General features: G+C 52.9%; 1 protein-coding gene across 1 annotated transcript; it reads right to left on the reverse strand.

The window, feature by feature from the left end:
• Window positions 1-1,828: 1,828 nt before the first annotated feature.
• Window positions 1,829-11,202, reverse strand: TRIM73 (tripartite motif containing 73). Its single transcript, XM_054560368.1, is given in 6 exon segments — window positions 1,829-2,714; window positions 4,891-4,913; window positions 5,026-5,259; window positions 6,428-6,523; window positions 10,806-11,139; window positions 11,141-11,202. Coding segments are annotated over 6 exon segments (795 nt in total). The 3' UTR covers window positions 1,829-2,668.
• Between the last annotated feature and the right edge of the window lie 1,759 nt (window positions 11,203-12,961).

Consider the following 12,961-nt stretch of genomic DNA (forward strand, 5'->3'; position numbering starts at 1 on the left):
TGTATATATGTGTGTGTATATATGTATATGTGTATATATATGTATATATGTGAGTATATATGTATATATGTGTATATATGTGTGTATATATACGTGTATATATACATATGTGTATATATATACATATGTGTATATATATATTTTTTTTTCAGACAAAGAGTCACTCGGTCGCGCAGTGTCGCGATCTTGGCTCACTGCCACCTCCGCCTCCCAGGTTCAAGCAATTCTCCTGCCTCAGCCTCCGGAGTAGCTAGGACTACAGGCCCATGCCACCACGCCTGGCTAATTTTTGTATTTTTAGTAGAGACGGGGTTTCACCATGTTGGCCAGGCTGGCCTCGAACTCCTGACCTTAGGTGATCTGCCCGCCTTGGCCTCCCAAAGTTTTGGGATTACAGGCGTGAGCTCCCGCGCTGGCCATAATTATGTGTCTCTGTTTATTGTCTTATCTTCCTTTGCCATGTGTCCTCCAATGGCTGTGTTCTCAGGGAGGATTTTTCTGTGTAATGGCAGAAAAGGTCCTAGCAACTCCAGGTCCACAATGTGGTTCACGATACCTGCCACTCACCCTGCACCAGTAACCACATTAGTCCCAGAGCCAAGCAAGAAAGCACACGGGGTATTTGGGTACCTGAAATGGGCCGGTTTGGCCAAATTAAGTGATGTAGGTATGATCCAGGCCTCAAAGCCACAATAACGGTTTTGTTTTTGCTTTTGATGAGGTCCCACTCTCACCCAGGCTGGAGTGCAGTGGCACTGTCATAGCTCACTGCAGCCTCGAACTCCAGGGCTCAAGTGATCCTCCCACTTCACCCTCCAAGTAGCTGGGACTACAGACGTGCACCACCACACCCAGCTAATTTTATCTTTTGTAGAAATGGGGTCTCACCATGTTGCCCATGGATGGTCTCGAACTCCTGACCTCAAGCGATCTTCCCACCTCGTCTTCCCAAAGCAGTGATTACAGGCATGAGCCACTGTGCCCAGCGAGGATTTTGTTCTTTTATCTTGAGATAAATGGTAGTCCTCTTAAGGGTTTTAAGTCATGGAGTGCTGTGTTCATGTATACTTCTTTAAAGATCAGTCTGGCCAGGTGCGGTGGCTCACACCTGTAATCCTAGCATTTTGGGAGGCTAAGGCAGGTGGATCACTTGAGGTCAGGAGTTCGAGACCAGCCTGGCCAACATGACAAAACCCGTCTCTACTAAAAATACAAAGATTAGCCAGGCATTGTGGCAGACACCTGTAATCTCAGCTACTTGGGAGGCTGAGGCAGAATCGTTTGAACCTGGGAGGCGGAGGTTGCAGTAAGCTGACATTGTGCCACCGCACTCCAGCCTGGGGGATAGAGCAAGCTTCTTTCCCCCCAAAATAAATAAATAAATAAATAAATAAACAAACAAACAGTCTGGTTACAGTGTGGGGATATAGGATGGAGGGGGCAGACTTGAGGCAGGGAGAGACCAATGGGGGTCATGGCAGTCACCTAAACAAGAACTGGTGGCCTGGACTGAGTTGGTGGCAATGGAGTTAGGTTGAAGTTGGCAGTGTGACTGCTAAGTTAAATCCACAGAACTTGCTCAGGAAAAAGGACAGGTCAAGAATAACTCACAGGTTTTCAGTTTGGGCAGTTCACACAATGCTGCTGTGTCTTTTGGTAGGATGGGCAAACCTGGGGTGGTGGAGTGAACAATGGCCACCCAGAGAGAGCAGGTCCTAATTCCTAGAGCCTGGAAATGTCACCTTCTATGGAAGAGATCTGTAGGAGTGATCAGGGGAAGGATTTGGAGAGGTCATCCTGGATTATCTGGGCAGGCCCTACGTGGCATCACAAGTATCCCTGTAAGAGAGAGGCAGAGGAAGGCCAAGCACAGTGGGTCACACCTGTAATCCCAGCACTTTGGGAGGCCGAGGCTGGTGGATCCCTTGAGCCCAGGAGTTCGCAACCAGCCTGGCCAACATGGTGAAACCCCGTCGCTACTAAAAATACAAAAATTTGCCAAGTACATGCCTGTAATCCCAGCTACTCAGGGGGCTAAGGCAAGGGAATTGCTTGAACCTGGGAGGCGGAGGTTGCAGTGAGCTGAGATCACACCACCGCACTCCAGCCTGGGCAACAGAGCGAGACTCTGTCTCAAAAAACAAAAAATAAGAGAGAAGCAGAGGAAGATTAGACCGGCACATACAGAAAAGGCCATGTGAAGATGGAGGCAGAGACTGGAATGATGCGGCCACAGGCCAGGAAACACCAGGGCGTGGCAGCCACCACCTGAAGCTGAAGAGGAAAGGGGCAGGTTTTCCCCGACAGTCTCCAGAGGGAGCGCGGCCTTGCCGTCATCGTGATCTTGGATGTCTGGCCTTCGGAACCACGAGAGATTAAACTTCTGTTGTTTGAAGCCACCAAGTTTGTGGTCATTTGTTACAGTAACCACAGGACACCACAGCCACAGGATAAATCTCAGGGATGGGGGAGTAGGAAGATAATGAGCGCGGTTTTGGACATGCCCTTGACGTCCAGGCGGAGCTGCTGAATGGCTGGAGCTCTAGTGGATGTGGCATGTAAGGGACAGGTCTCCTGGAGAGGGAACTTCTGAGTCATCCCTGTGGAAGGGATGACTGGAGCCATGGGTGTGGAGGTGTAGACAGCCAGAAGAGGTGCCTGGAGGCCCTCAGGCCATGAGTGGCCAGGAGGAGAGGCTGAATCCTCGAAGGAGACTGAGGAGAGGAGGGAGGAGAGTAAGGGCTGTGGGGAGGCTGAGGGTTGCTGTTTGCCCCAGCTACTCTCCCTCAGGCCCTCTTATTGGTCTGTGCACCCAGTTTGACTTCCAGTGGCCAGAGCCAGCATCTTGGTTAGAGGGCTACCCCGGAGCTTCCAGAACCCACTTAGCCTGTGGGTGTCATGAGTCAAAGGGGTATGAGAGCCTAGGCACAGTGGCTCACGCCTGTAATCCCAGCGCTTTGGGAGGCCAAGGTGGGAGGATTGCTTGAGGCCCAGACCAGCCTGGGTAACATAGCAAGACCCCGTCTCTACTAAAAATGTAAGTATTAGCTGGGCATGGTGGCAGACACTTGTCGTCCCGGCTACTCAGGAGGCTGAGGCAGGAGGATCGCTTGAGCCTGCGAGGTCAAGGCTGCAGTGAGCTACAGTTGCACCACCGCACTCCAGCCTGGGTGACAGAGCAAGATCCTGTCTCTAAAAATAAAGACTCGCAGCTGAGCACGGTGGCTCACGCCTGTAATCCCAGCACTTTGGGAGGCCAAGGCAGGCGAATCATTTGAGGTCAGGAGTTCGAGACCAGCATGGCTAACATGGCGAAACCCCATCCTATTAAAAATACAAAAATTAGCTGAGCGTGGGGTGCGCACCTGTAATCCCAGCTACTCAGGAGGCTGAGGCAGGAGATCACTTGAAGCTGAGAGGTGTAGGTTGCAGTGAGCTGAGATCATGCCACTGCACTCCAGCCTGGGTGACAGAGCGAGACTCCATCTCAAAAAAAAACAAACCAGACTTGAGCATAAAGTGCTGGGATTACAGGCATGAGCCACCATGCCCGGGCTTTTTTTTTTTTTTTTTTTCGAGATGGAGTCTTGCTCTGTTGCCCAGGCTAGAGTGCAGTGGAGCGATCTCAGCTCACTGCAACCTCCATCTCCCAGGTTCAAGCGATTCTCATGCCTCAGCCTCCCGAATAGCTGGGATTACAGGCATGTGCCACCATACCCAGCTAATTTTTGTATTTTTTGTAGAGATGGGGTTTCACCATGTTGGCCGGGCTGGTCTTAAACTCCTGACCTCAAGTCATCCTTCTGCCTTCGCCTTCCAAAGTGGTGGGATTACAGGTGTAAGCTGCTGTGCCCAGCCTCTGTCCCTTCATTTAAACCCATGTCTCCTGACCAAATTGTCTCTAAGACTAAAAGAAATGTGAGAAACACAGAGTCTCCCATAAACAGGGAGTGAGGAAGGCTTGGGAACTGCACATGTTCGTTTGTTGGGTCTAGAACATGGATCTGCTCTCTTCCCACAATCTGCAGAGCAAGTTTCAGGCAGGGCTGATACTGCCTGCTGCGCAAGGGTGAGGACGGTAAGCAAGGGATGCCCGGTGCTCCTGGATGTTGCTTCTGGCCATTTCCCACCTCTCCCAGCTCCCATTCCTCCTGATATCCTGCCTTACACCCAGCCACCCTGAACTTCTCATAACCAGAGTCCGCACGCCACTCCCCCTTTTACAGGATCGTTCCCTCGGCTTGCCTGGCAAACTCGGGTCCTGGGCCCTTCTCAGCCATCAGGCCTGTGCCCCTCTGCCAGGCCCCCCAGACACCTGCTCTTCCTCTAGTATTCTGTTTTGTTTTCTGAGACAGGGTTTCGCTCTGTCACCCAGGCTGGATCATGCAGTAGCATGATCACGACTCACTGCAGCATCAAACTTTTAGGCTCAAGCAATCCTCCCGCCTCAGCCTCATGAGTAGCGGGGACTACAGGCGCATGCCACCATGCCCAGCTAATTTTTTTATTTTTGTATTTTTTGTAGAGATGGGGTTTTACTACATTGGCCTGGCTGGTCTCGAACTCCTGGCCTCCAGCAATCCTCCTGCCTTGGCTTCCCAAAGTACTGGGATTGCAGGCATGAGCTACCCTCCTCTAGTATTTCTGTACCTTGAGTGAACTTCTGCTGTTCTAGTTACCCACAGTTCACCATTTGCCTCCCCACCCGTCTGCGAGACCCTTGAAGGCAGGGATGTGACTTTCCTCTGTTTTCCCCAGGCTCAGTTATAGTGCCAGCTGTGGGCAGCTGCTTGGGACGCGCTGGTTAAACCGCATGGAGGAACCAGTGGAGCTGAGATGCCCGTGCCCGCAGCCACCAGACCCTGGCTGAGCTCTCTCCAAAGTTATTACCTGGAGGCCATGGAGTGCAACTTCTGGAAGGCGAGAGAGAGGGAGGTTAAGGCTAGAAGGTGGGAAGCCAGGGCACTGTTGGGAAGGGGAAGGCCCTGGCGGGTATGGGGATGGGACACCTCCCTGTCCACTCACCTGGATGAACTCGTGGTGGCCCTCATTGCTGAACTGTTCTTCCAGCACATACTTGGCTTGGGCCAGCCGCTCCTGGGTTCCCTGGGCCTGCTCCAGCTGCATGTCCAGGGAGGCCACCAGGCCACGGGTGTAACCCCCTATCCCCTCCAGGCAGTGGGCCTTCTCCTCGTCCACCAGGTGGTGCAGCTCCTGGAACTCGCGGCGGATCACCCAGCTGAAGACATCCGACTCATTCTGGGACAGGGAGGGCTGGTCACTGCAGAGTCACAGCCGAGCTGCCAGGCTCTGTCTGGCTGGCCTCGGTGTCCCCAGGGCCTTCCTGACCAGGCTGGTCTTGGGACCTGAGTCTCAGGGGAGGCTGCATGGTCTGGCGCCAGGCAGGGAGTTCACCCCATGCATGGGGAGCCCTGGCGGTGGCTGTGGGGAGGGCAGCTGCAGCTCCCATTTCATGCTTGGGGAGCCCTGGCGGTGGCCGTGGGGAGGGTGGCCCCAGCTCCCATTTCAAATGCAGAGGCTCTGCTTCGGCCTGTTTTAATTTTTAATTTTTTTTTAAGAGACAGGGTCTCACTCTGTTGCCCAGGCTGGAGAGCAGTGGCACGATCATAGCTCACTACAGCCTTGACCTCCCAACCTCAAGCAATCCTCCCGCCTCAGCCTCCCGAGTTGCTGGGATTACAGATGCACGTCACCACACCCCACTTTGCCTATTTCAGCTATTAAATGTGCATGTAAGATTTTGTTTTATCACAGAGTTCCACAACTGAAGGAAAGCAGGAAGGCCCTGAGCAAGCAGGCTTTGCTGTGAGGGAGCCAAAACTGCCTGCAGAACCCTGAGCTCTGCCTCCACCAGGCAGGGCTGATACCACCTGCCACGCAAGGGTGTGGAGGGTACATGAGGGATGCCCATTGCTCCTGGATATTGCTCGGCTCCTGTTTCTGTTTCACAGCCACCTCCAGGGCCAGGGCTCCATGCTTCCCAGCCCCATGTGCCTCTCATTTCAGGAGATCAGCCAGGGCCCAGGGCTGCCAGTCTCTACACGCCTGCGCACCCAGGTACTGGGAGGGCACCGTGACAGGCTGGCAAGGTCAAACAGGCACAGGTGGCACAGGGGCGGAGGAGTCATGCCCATGCTTTGAGCTGTTTACCCCCTGGGACTCAAGTCCTGGGTTATCTCAGTCTCAAGGACGCAGAGAGCAAAAGCCAACTTGGAGCCAGTCCTGACGACAACTGGGTTGAATTCCCCTGAGAGGATTTGCGCTTTCCCCACCCCGCCCCGGAATGCTTTGAGTTCTGGCTTTATATGGAAGGCATGATTTTCTGTAAAGGACCAATGAGAACTGAGCTCTACAGGAAAGTGAAGGTGGCCGGTCCCAGGCAGGGGCAGAGGGAAGGGGCACTCACGACGATTCGGGTCCGGTTGTTCACCAGTTTGGCGATGAGCTCATTCACCTTCTTCTGCTCCTGCTTCAGCTCAGAGATGAGGGCTGCGAGCTCCTCCTGGAGGCAACAGGCCATGGCCCCATGAGCAGCTGATCCTTCCCCTTCTCAGCTCCTTGGATCACCTTCTTGGGAGTATCCCAATGGCCACAAGCACTCCCAGGGAAACCAGGGCGGGAACCAGAGCCACCCAGGCACCCTTGAGTCCGAAACAGGTTAAATTGTTCAAGAATACTCTGGGCGCAGAAGCTCATGCCTGTAATTCCAGCACTTTGGGAGACTGAGGTGGGACTTCACTTGAGGTCAGGAGTTCGAGACTAGCCTGGCCAACATGGTGAAACCCCATTTCTATTGAAAATACAAAAATTAGCCAGGTGTGGTGGCACACACCTGTAGTCCCAGCTACTTGGGAGGCTGAAGCACGAGAATCGCTTGAACCTGGGAGATTGACGTTGCAGTGAGCTGAGATCACGCCATTGCACTCCAGCCTGGGTGACACAGTGAGACTCTGTCTCAAAAATTAAAAATAAAAAATAAAATAATTCAAGAATATTCTAAGGGCCGGGCGCGGTGGCTCACGCCTGTAATCCCAGCACTTTGGGAGGCCAAGGCTGGCTGATCACGAGGTCAGGAGATCGAGACCATCCTGGCTAACATGGTGAAACCCCGTCTCTACTAAAAATACAAAAAAAATTAGCCGGGCATGGTGGCAGGCACCTGTAGTCCCAGCTACTCAGGAGGCTGAGTCAGGAGAATGGCATGAACTCGGGAGGCGGAAGTTGCAGTGAGCCGAGATTGCGCCACGGCACTCCAGCCTGGGCAGCAGAGCGAGACTCCATCTCAGGAGAAAAAAAAAAAAAAGAATATTCTAGGCTGGGCACAGTGGCTCATGCCTGTAATCCCAGCACTTTAGGAGGCCAAGATGGGAGGATCACTTGAGGCTAGAAATTTGAGACCAGACTGGGCAACACAGTGAAATCCCATCTCTAATTTTTTTTTTTTTAAAGAATATTCTGGGCCAGGCGCGGTGGCTCACGCCTGTAATCCCAACACTTTGGGAGGCTGAAGTGGGTGGATCATGAGGTCAGGAGATCGAAACCATCCTGGCTAACACGGTGAAACTCTGTCTCTACTAAAAATACAAAAAATTAGCCAGGTGCAGTGGCAGGCGCCTGTAGTCCCAGCTACTCGGGAGGCTGAGGCAGGAGAATGGCGTGAACCCAGGAGGCAGAGCTTGCAGTGAGCCGAGATCACGCCACTGCACTCCAGCCTGGGAGACAGAGCAAGACTCCGTCTCAAAAAAAAAAAAAAAAAGAGAGAATATCTGCATTGACAGCAGGAGCTTCTCAGGCATAAGAGGGTCTCAATGTCACCCCTCTGCATGACATGGAGAGAGTCACTAAATGTTACAGCTACCAGAAGTCACCAGGTGATGCTGGCACTTCCTGGATTGAATGCTGCCTGTAGGGGACCCCCCAGGTGAACTCTGTGGTCACCAGCAGATCCAAAAAGGCCGGCGCCAGGTGAGGCTAATTCTAGGGCCAGTGGCACTCACATGGGCCTGGGTTAAACCTGGTGAATCCCCACGCCTATGAACACCTGAATCCATTCCTGGTGGGCTTGGACACAGCACGGATTTGTGACCTCCCCAAGCTGACATAAATGCACTTCTCCTGGACTGCCCTGGCCCCAAATCTGACCTAGCCTTGGGGGTGCCAACCAGGACCCCTAGACCACCATCTACTGCACGACTTGACCAGAGCCCCCGTCGGTTTGTACCCATGCAATGTACAGAATTTTTGGCTTGGATCATGCCCAAGCACCAGAGAGCTGCAAGGGGCTTTCAGGAAGGGAGCTGGGTAAAGAATAAAGCACTTGCTGGCATAAACGGACAGAGTCCTTGCTCTGGAGAACGAGGCATCAGAACATCTCACAGCAGCCTAAAAACGGCATTCCAACGTCACCCTCCCCAGGCAGACAGATGGGACTCATTCCTTCCCCATGAGAGGAACTAAGTTATGCAAATCAATGCACCCATCAACGGAGCATCTCAAAATCTCAATAAACAGGAGGCAACGGGAACACCTAAAAGAGGGCAATAAAGGAGTGCAATTTAGTTGTATTCTGTGTTGCAACAGAGAAGAGCCTCGGGATCATCGAAACCCAAATCTGGCCGAGTACAGTGGCTCCCACCTGGAATCCCAACACTTTGGGAGGCCAAGATGGGAGGATCACTTGAGGCCAGGAGTTTGAGTCCAGCCTGGACAAAATAGTGAGACCCTGTCTCTACAAAAAAAAAAAAAAAAATTAAGCCCAAATCTAAAACAGGGACCCAAGCTGGGCTGCTGGATCCTAACCACAAAGGACAGATAAGCTCCCAGCCTGTTTCCCTCCCTCCTTCCCATCAACTAATAAAACATAAACTCGGCTTCCCCACCTGCAGTTGGCTTCCACCTTCCATACTCCCCTAAACCTGCTCTTGCCAAGATAATCAGTTCTTACTGCTACATCTGACACTTTTCAGTCCTCACAGACATTTCACACACGTGATCTCCTCCTTCAGTCTCTGTCTCTCTGATTTCCGGGAGGGCCACACTCAGCCGGTGTTCCTGTTCTGAGGATTCTTTCTATTCCTTTTTTCAGGGCTCTCTCTCAATCCAGATTTTAAGCCTGGTACCCCTTGGGGTCATCATCAGTGTCTTCCCTTATCACTATGTAGACTCTCCTGGGTTGGTCTTCTCCACCAAAGGGGAATTCAGTGACCACCAGGAGGAAGGACCCTCCACACCTCTCGCCCTGAGCCCCATTGCTGTCCTGGTCTGCACACCCCTCGACCTGACTGCACATCCCCAGGCACCTCCCACCTGCCCACGCCAGATCCTCCCCTGCGATCACTTCATCTGTGCAAGGGGGAATTACAGAGCTGGAGTCAACCTCCCCGTCCCTCACCCTCCTTGCCACACACAGTTGTCAGGGTTTTTTTCTTTTTGAAATTTGTCTTTGGTCTGCCCCAGACCTTTGTCCCAGTTCCCATCGACTTAGGTCCTGGCACCCTCGTCTCTCACTGTCCTTTTGCCTCACCCTCAAAGCTCCCCTCTGCCAGAGAGATCTGAGCATGTCATCACCAGGTTAAAACCCTCCAGCCCCCGCCTTGTTCCCTCATCCTGTGAATAAACTCCAAATCCTTTCCCGGGTCGCACTGGCCTCTCCATGCCCCGGCCGCAGCTTACCTCGCTGGCCCTATCTCGCCCCCACCCATGCTCCCTCCAGCTTTATGCTGGGATTACATGAGTGGCCACTGCACCTGGCGAACAAGGCTAATTTTGCAACTTTTGTAGAGGCAGGGGCTATGTTGCCCAGGCTGGTCTCAAACTCCTGGACTTAAGTGATCCACCCACCTCGGCCTCCCAAAGTGCTGTTATTATAGGCATAAGCCACCCAGCCATGTGTTTTATAACAGGTGTTTTCTATATATAACACCCAGCCAGGTATTATTACTCGTCTTAAAGAATGATCTGCTAGGTTTGGTGATGGTCTATAAAGGCGGGAATTCACTGATTCAGCATTTTGGACATTTACAATGTTCCAGTCATGGCTCCAGGCACTGAAATACACCAGGGGACAAAATGAAGTCCCCACCCTCATGCACCAGAGAGTGCAAACAGGGGAATGTCCAGAAACAAACAAGGGGCCTAGGGCAGTGGCACATGCCTGTAATTCCAGCACTTTGGGAGACCCAGGCAGGAGGCTCATTGGAGGCCAAGGAGTTCAACACCAGCCTGGGCAACATAACAAGACCCCATTTCTACAAAATATAAAAAATGAGCTGGGCATGGTGGTGTGCACCTGTAGTCCCAGCTGCTCGGGAGGCTGAGGTAGGAGGATTGCTTGAGCCTAGGAGTTGGAGGCTGCAGTGAGCCATGATCACACCACTGCACTCCAGCCTGGGCAACAGAGTGAGACGCTGTCTCCAAAAAGAAAGAAGAAAAAGAAAGGGGGGGGGGGCGGGGGAGGGAGGGGGAGAGAGGAAGGGAAGGGGGCGGGAGAGAGAGAAAGAAAAAAAGAAAAAGAAACAAACCAGAACTAACAAACCAGAACTGCAAATAAAAAACAGGAAGGGGTGAGCATGTGACACCAGGGAGCTCCCATCCTGTGCGTGTAGCTTCAATCCCTGGCACCTGGGTTGAGCCGCCGCTCAAACGCTAAGGAATGAATGCGCCAGGGCAGGGCTGCAGGGAAATCGAAGATAGCTGGATCCTTTTGGTGCCAGGTGATGGCGCCAGAGAGCACAGGATCCGGTCCCCGCGGGCCCCTCCAGCCCCCCTGCACCCTCGCTCCCCACCTTCATGCGGCTGTAGACGGTGTAGACGGGCGTGACCGGGTGGTGCTGGTGGGAGCCCAGCAGACCGCAGAGGCCACAGATGAGCTCCTGGTCTTTCTCGCAGAAGAGGCTGAGTGGGTTCCAGTGGTGCACGCAGACCTTGGGCTCCGGGTCCTCAGGGAACCTCAGGGCTTCGATCACCCGGGCCAGGGAGACGTTGGGCAGGGAGCTGCTGCCGTCCACCGCCTCCCGGCACACGAGGCAGCACAGCTCGGCGTCCAGGTGGTAGGACAGGGAGACCAGGCAGCCCTTGCAGTAGGAGTGGCCATACTGCAGCATCAGGGGCTCCTTGATGCTGCAGGCAGATGGGACACTGAAGCCGGTCCTCCAGCTCCAGCAGGCTCACCTGCCAAGCCATCCACATTCACTGCCTGGGCTGAAACACAGGCATCCGACCTCAGTCCTGTCCCCTCCCCTCCCCCTGTCCAGCACTCACCCACCACCCTCAACCCTAAGGAGCACCAGAATTTTAGAGGAAACACTGAGTCCTGGATCCCAGTCCTAACCCACATGACCTTGGGCTCCAGTTTCCCCAGCTGTAAAACAAAAGACTGCAGTGAAAAAACTGGTCCCTTGAAGATACCTGTGTGTGTGTGTGTGTGTGTGTCTACATTTTTTACTCAAATTTGGAGACAAGCATGAAAGGGACCATCTGCAGGGTCATTTGCAGTGACACTAATAATGCAAGGTCCAGCCCCAGCAGGCATCCGGACCTACAACTGGACAGCAAAACCCAGGCAAGCTCCCCACCTTCTAGATCAGTTACCAAACTTTCGAGAAACTGTTGAAAGCAAAAGTATAATAGAGATTCTAGAGGCCCACCTTCAAAGGATCTGCTTCAGGGGGTCTCCAGTGAGACCCAGAACTCTACATTTATAGGTGACACTCCCAGGTAATTCTAGAGAGCCTGGAACCCACAAGGCCTCTACCCTGATCTGCCACCTGCTCCCCTACGAAAGCTTGTCAATGACACAGGAGAAGCACCAGCAGCCCCCAGGGAGAGCCCGACATTGGAATACCTGGCTTCTCATGATCCGCTGGGCCTCCCACTACGGCCTCAAGCCAGCATCACTGGCTTTTCTTCTTCCCAGCAGGGAACAGCAGGCACAGAGTCAGAAGTGGGAAGCGCAGCTGGAGGCCTGCACCACTGCCTGGTCTCTGCCCCTTCTCTCCTCCCCTTTCCCAGCAACACCCCTGTGTCCCCAAGGTCACCAGAATCAGGTGGAAACTGGGTTACATCACGGGACTGGGGAGGCAGCCTTTGTTGGGCCTGCTCTGATAACATTCAGGTGCTGGCCTTGCCCTGTGGAGGAGGGGCAGAAACAGAGGGACAGGGTACACCGTCCACACCTCACGACCCCGACAGGAGCAGACAGGTGCTGGGAAACAGTTCTTTCTGAATCTCAATCTCTTGCTCTTACTCTCCTTTTTTTGGGCGGGGGGTCTGGGGGGTGGGGAAAGACAGTGTCTTGCTCTGTTGCCCAGGCTGGAGTGCAGTGGCGTGGTCACAGCTCACAGTAGCCTCCAACTCCTAGGCTCAAGCCATCCTCCTACCTCAGCTGCCTGAGTAGCTGGGACTACAGGTGCATGCCACCATGCCAAGCTAATATTTAAAAAATTTTTTGTAGATACTGGGTCTTGCTTTGTTGCCCAGGCTGGTCTTCAACTTCTGGGCTCAAGCAATCCTCCCACCTTGGTCTCCCAAAGTGCTGGGATTACAGGCAGGAGCCTTACTGCACCCAGCCTTCCGCCTCTCTCTCTTTTTCTAATACAAACTGGCAGATGATGGTTCAATCTCTCTATTTTTTTTTTTTTATTGTTTTATTTATTTTAGTAGAGACAGGGGTCTCGCTTTGTTGCCTGGGCTGGTTTTGAACTCCTGGCCTCAAGCAATCCTCCTGCCTCAGCCTCCCAAAGTGCTGGAATTACAGGTGTGAGCCACCAAGCCTGGCCTCTTTTTTTTTTTTTTTTTTAAGATATTCGAAAGTATCTTTATTTACTTAGATTTTTAAAATCGAGGTATAACATATACAAGTGTGCTAATCTTAACCACACAGCTTGATAAACACTTGATGTATATACACCCACTCTCAAGAACAAGATGTAAAGTGTTTCCA

Source organism: Pongo abelii, chromosome 6, assembly GCF_028885655.2.
Source record: "Pongo abelii isolate AG06213 chromosome 6, NHGRI_mPonAbe1-v2.0_pri, whole genome shotgun sequence".
NCBI lineage: Eukaryota > Metazoa > Chordata > Mammalia > Primates > Hominidae > Pongo > Pongo abelii.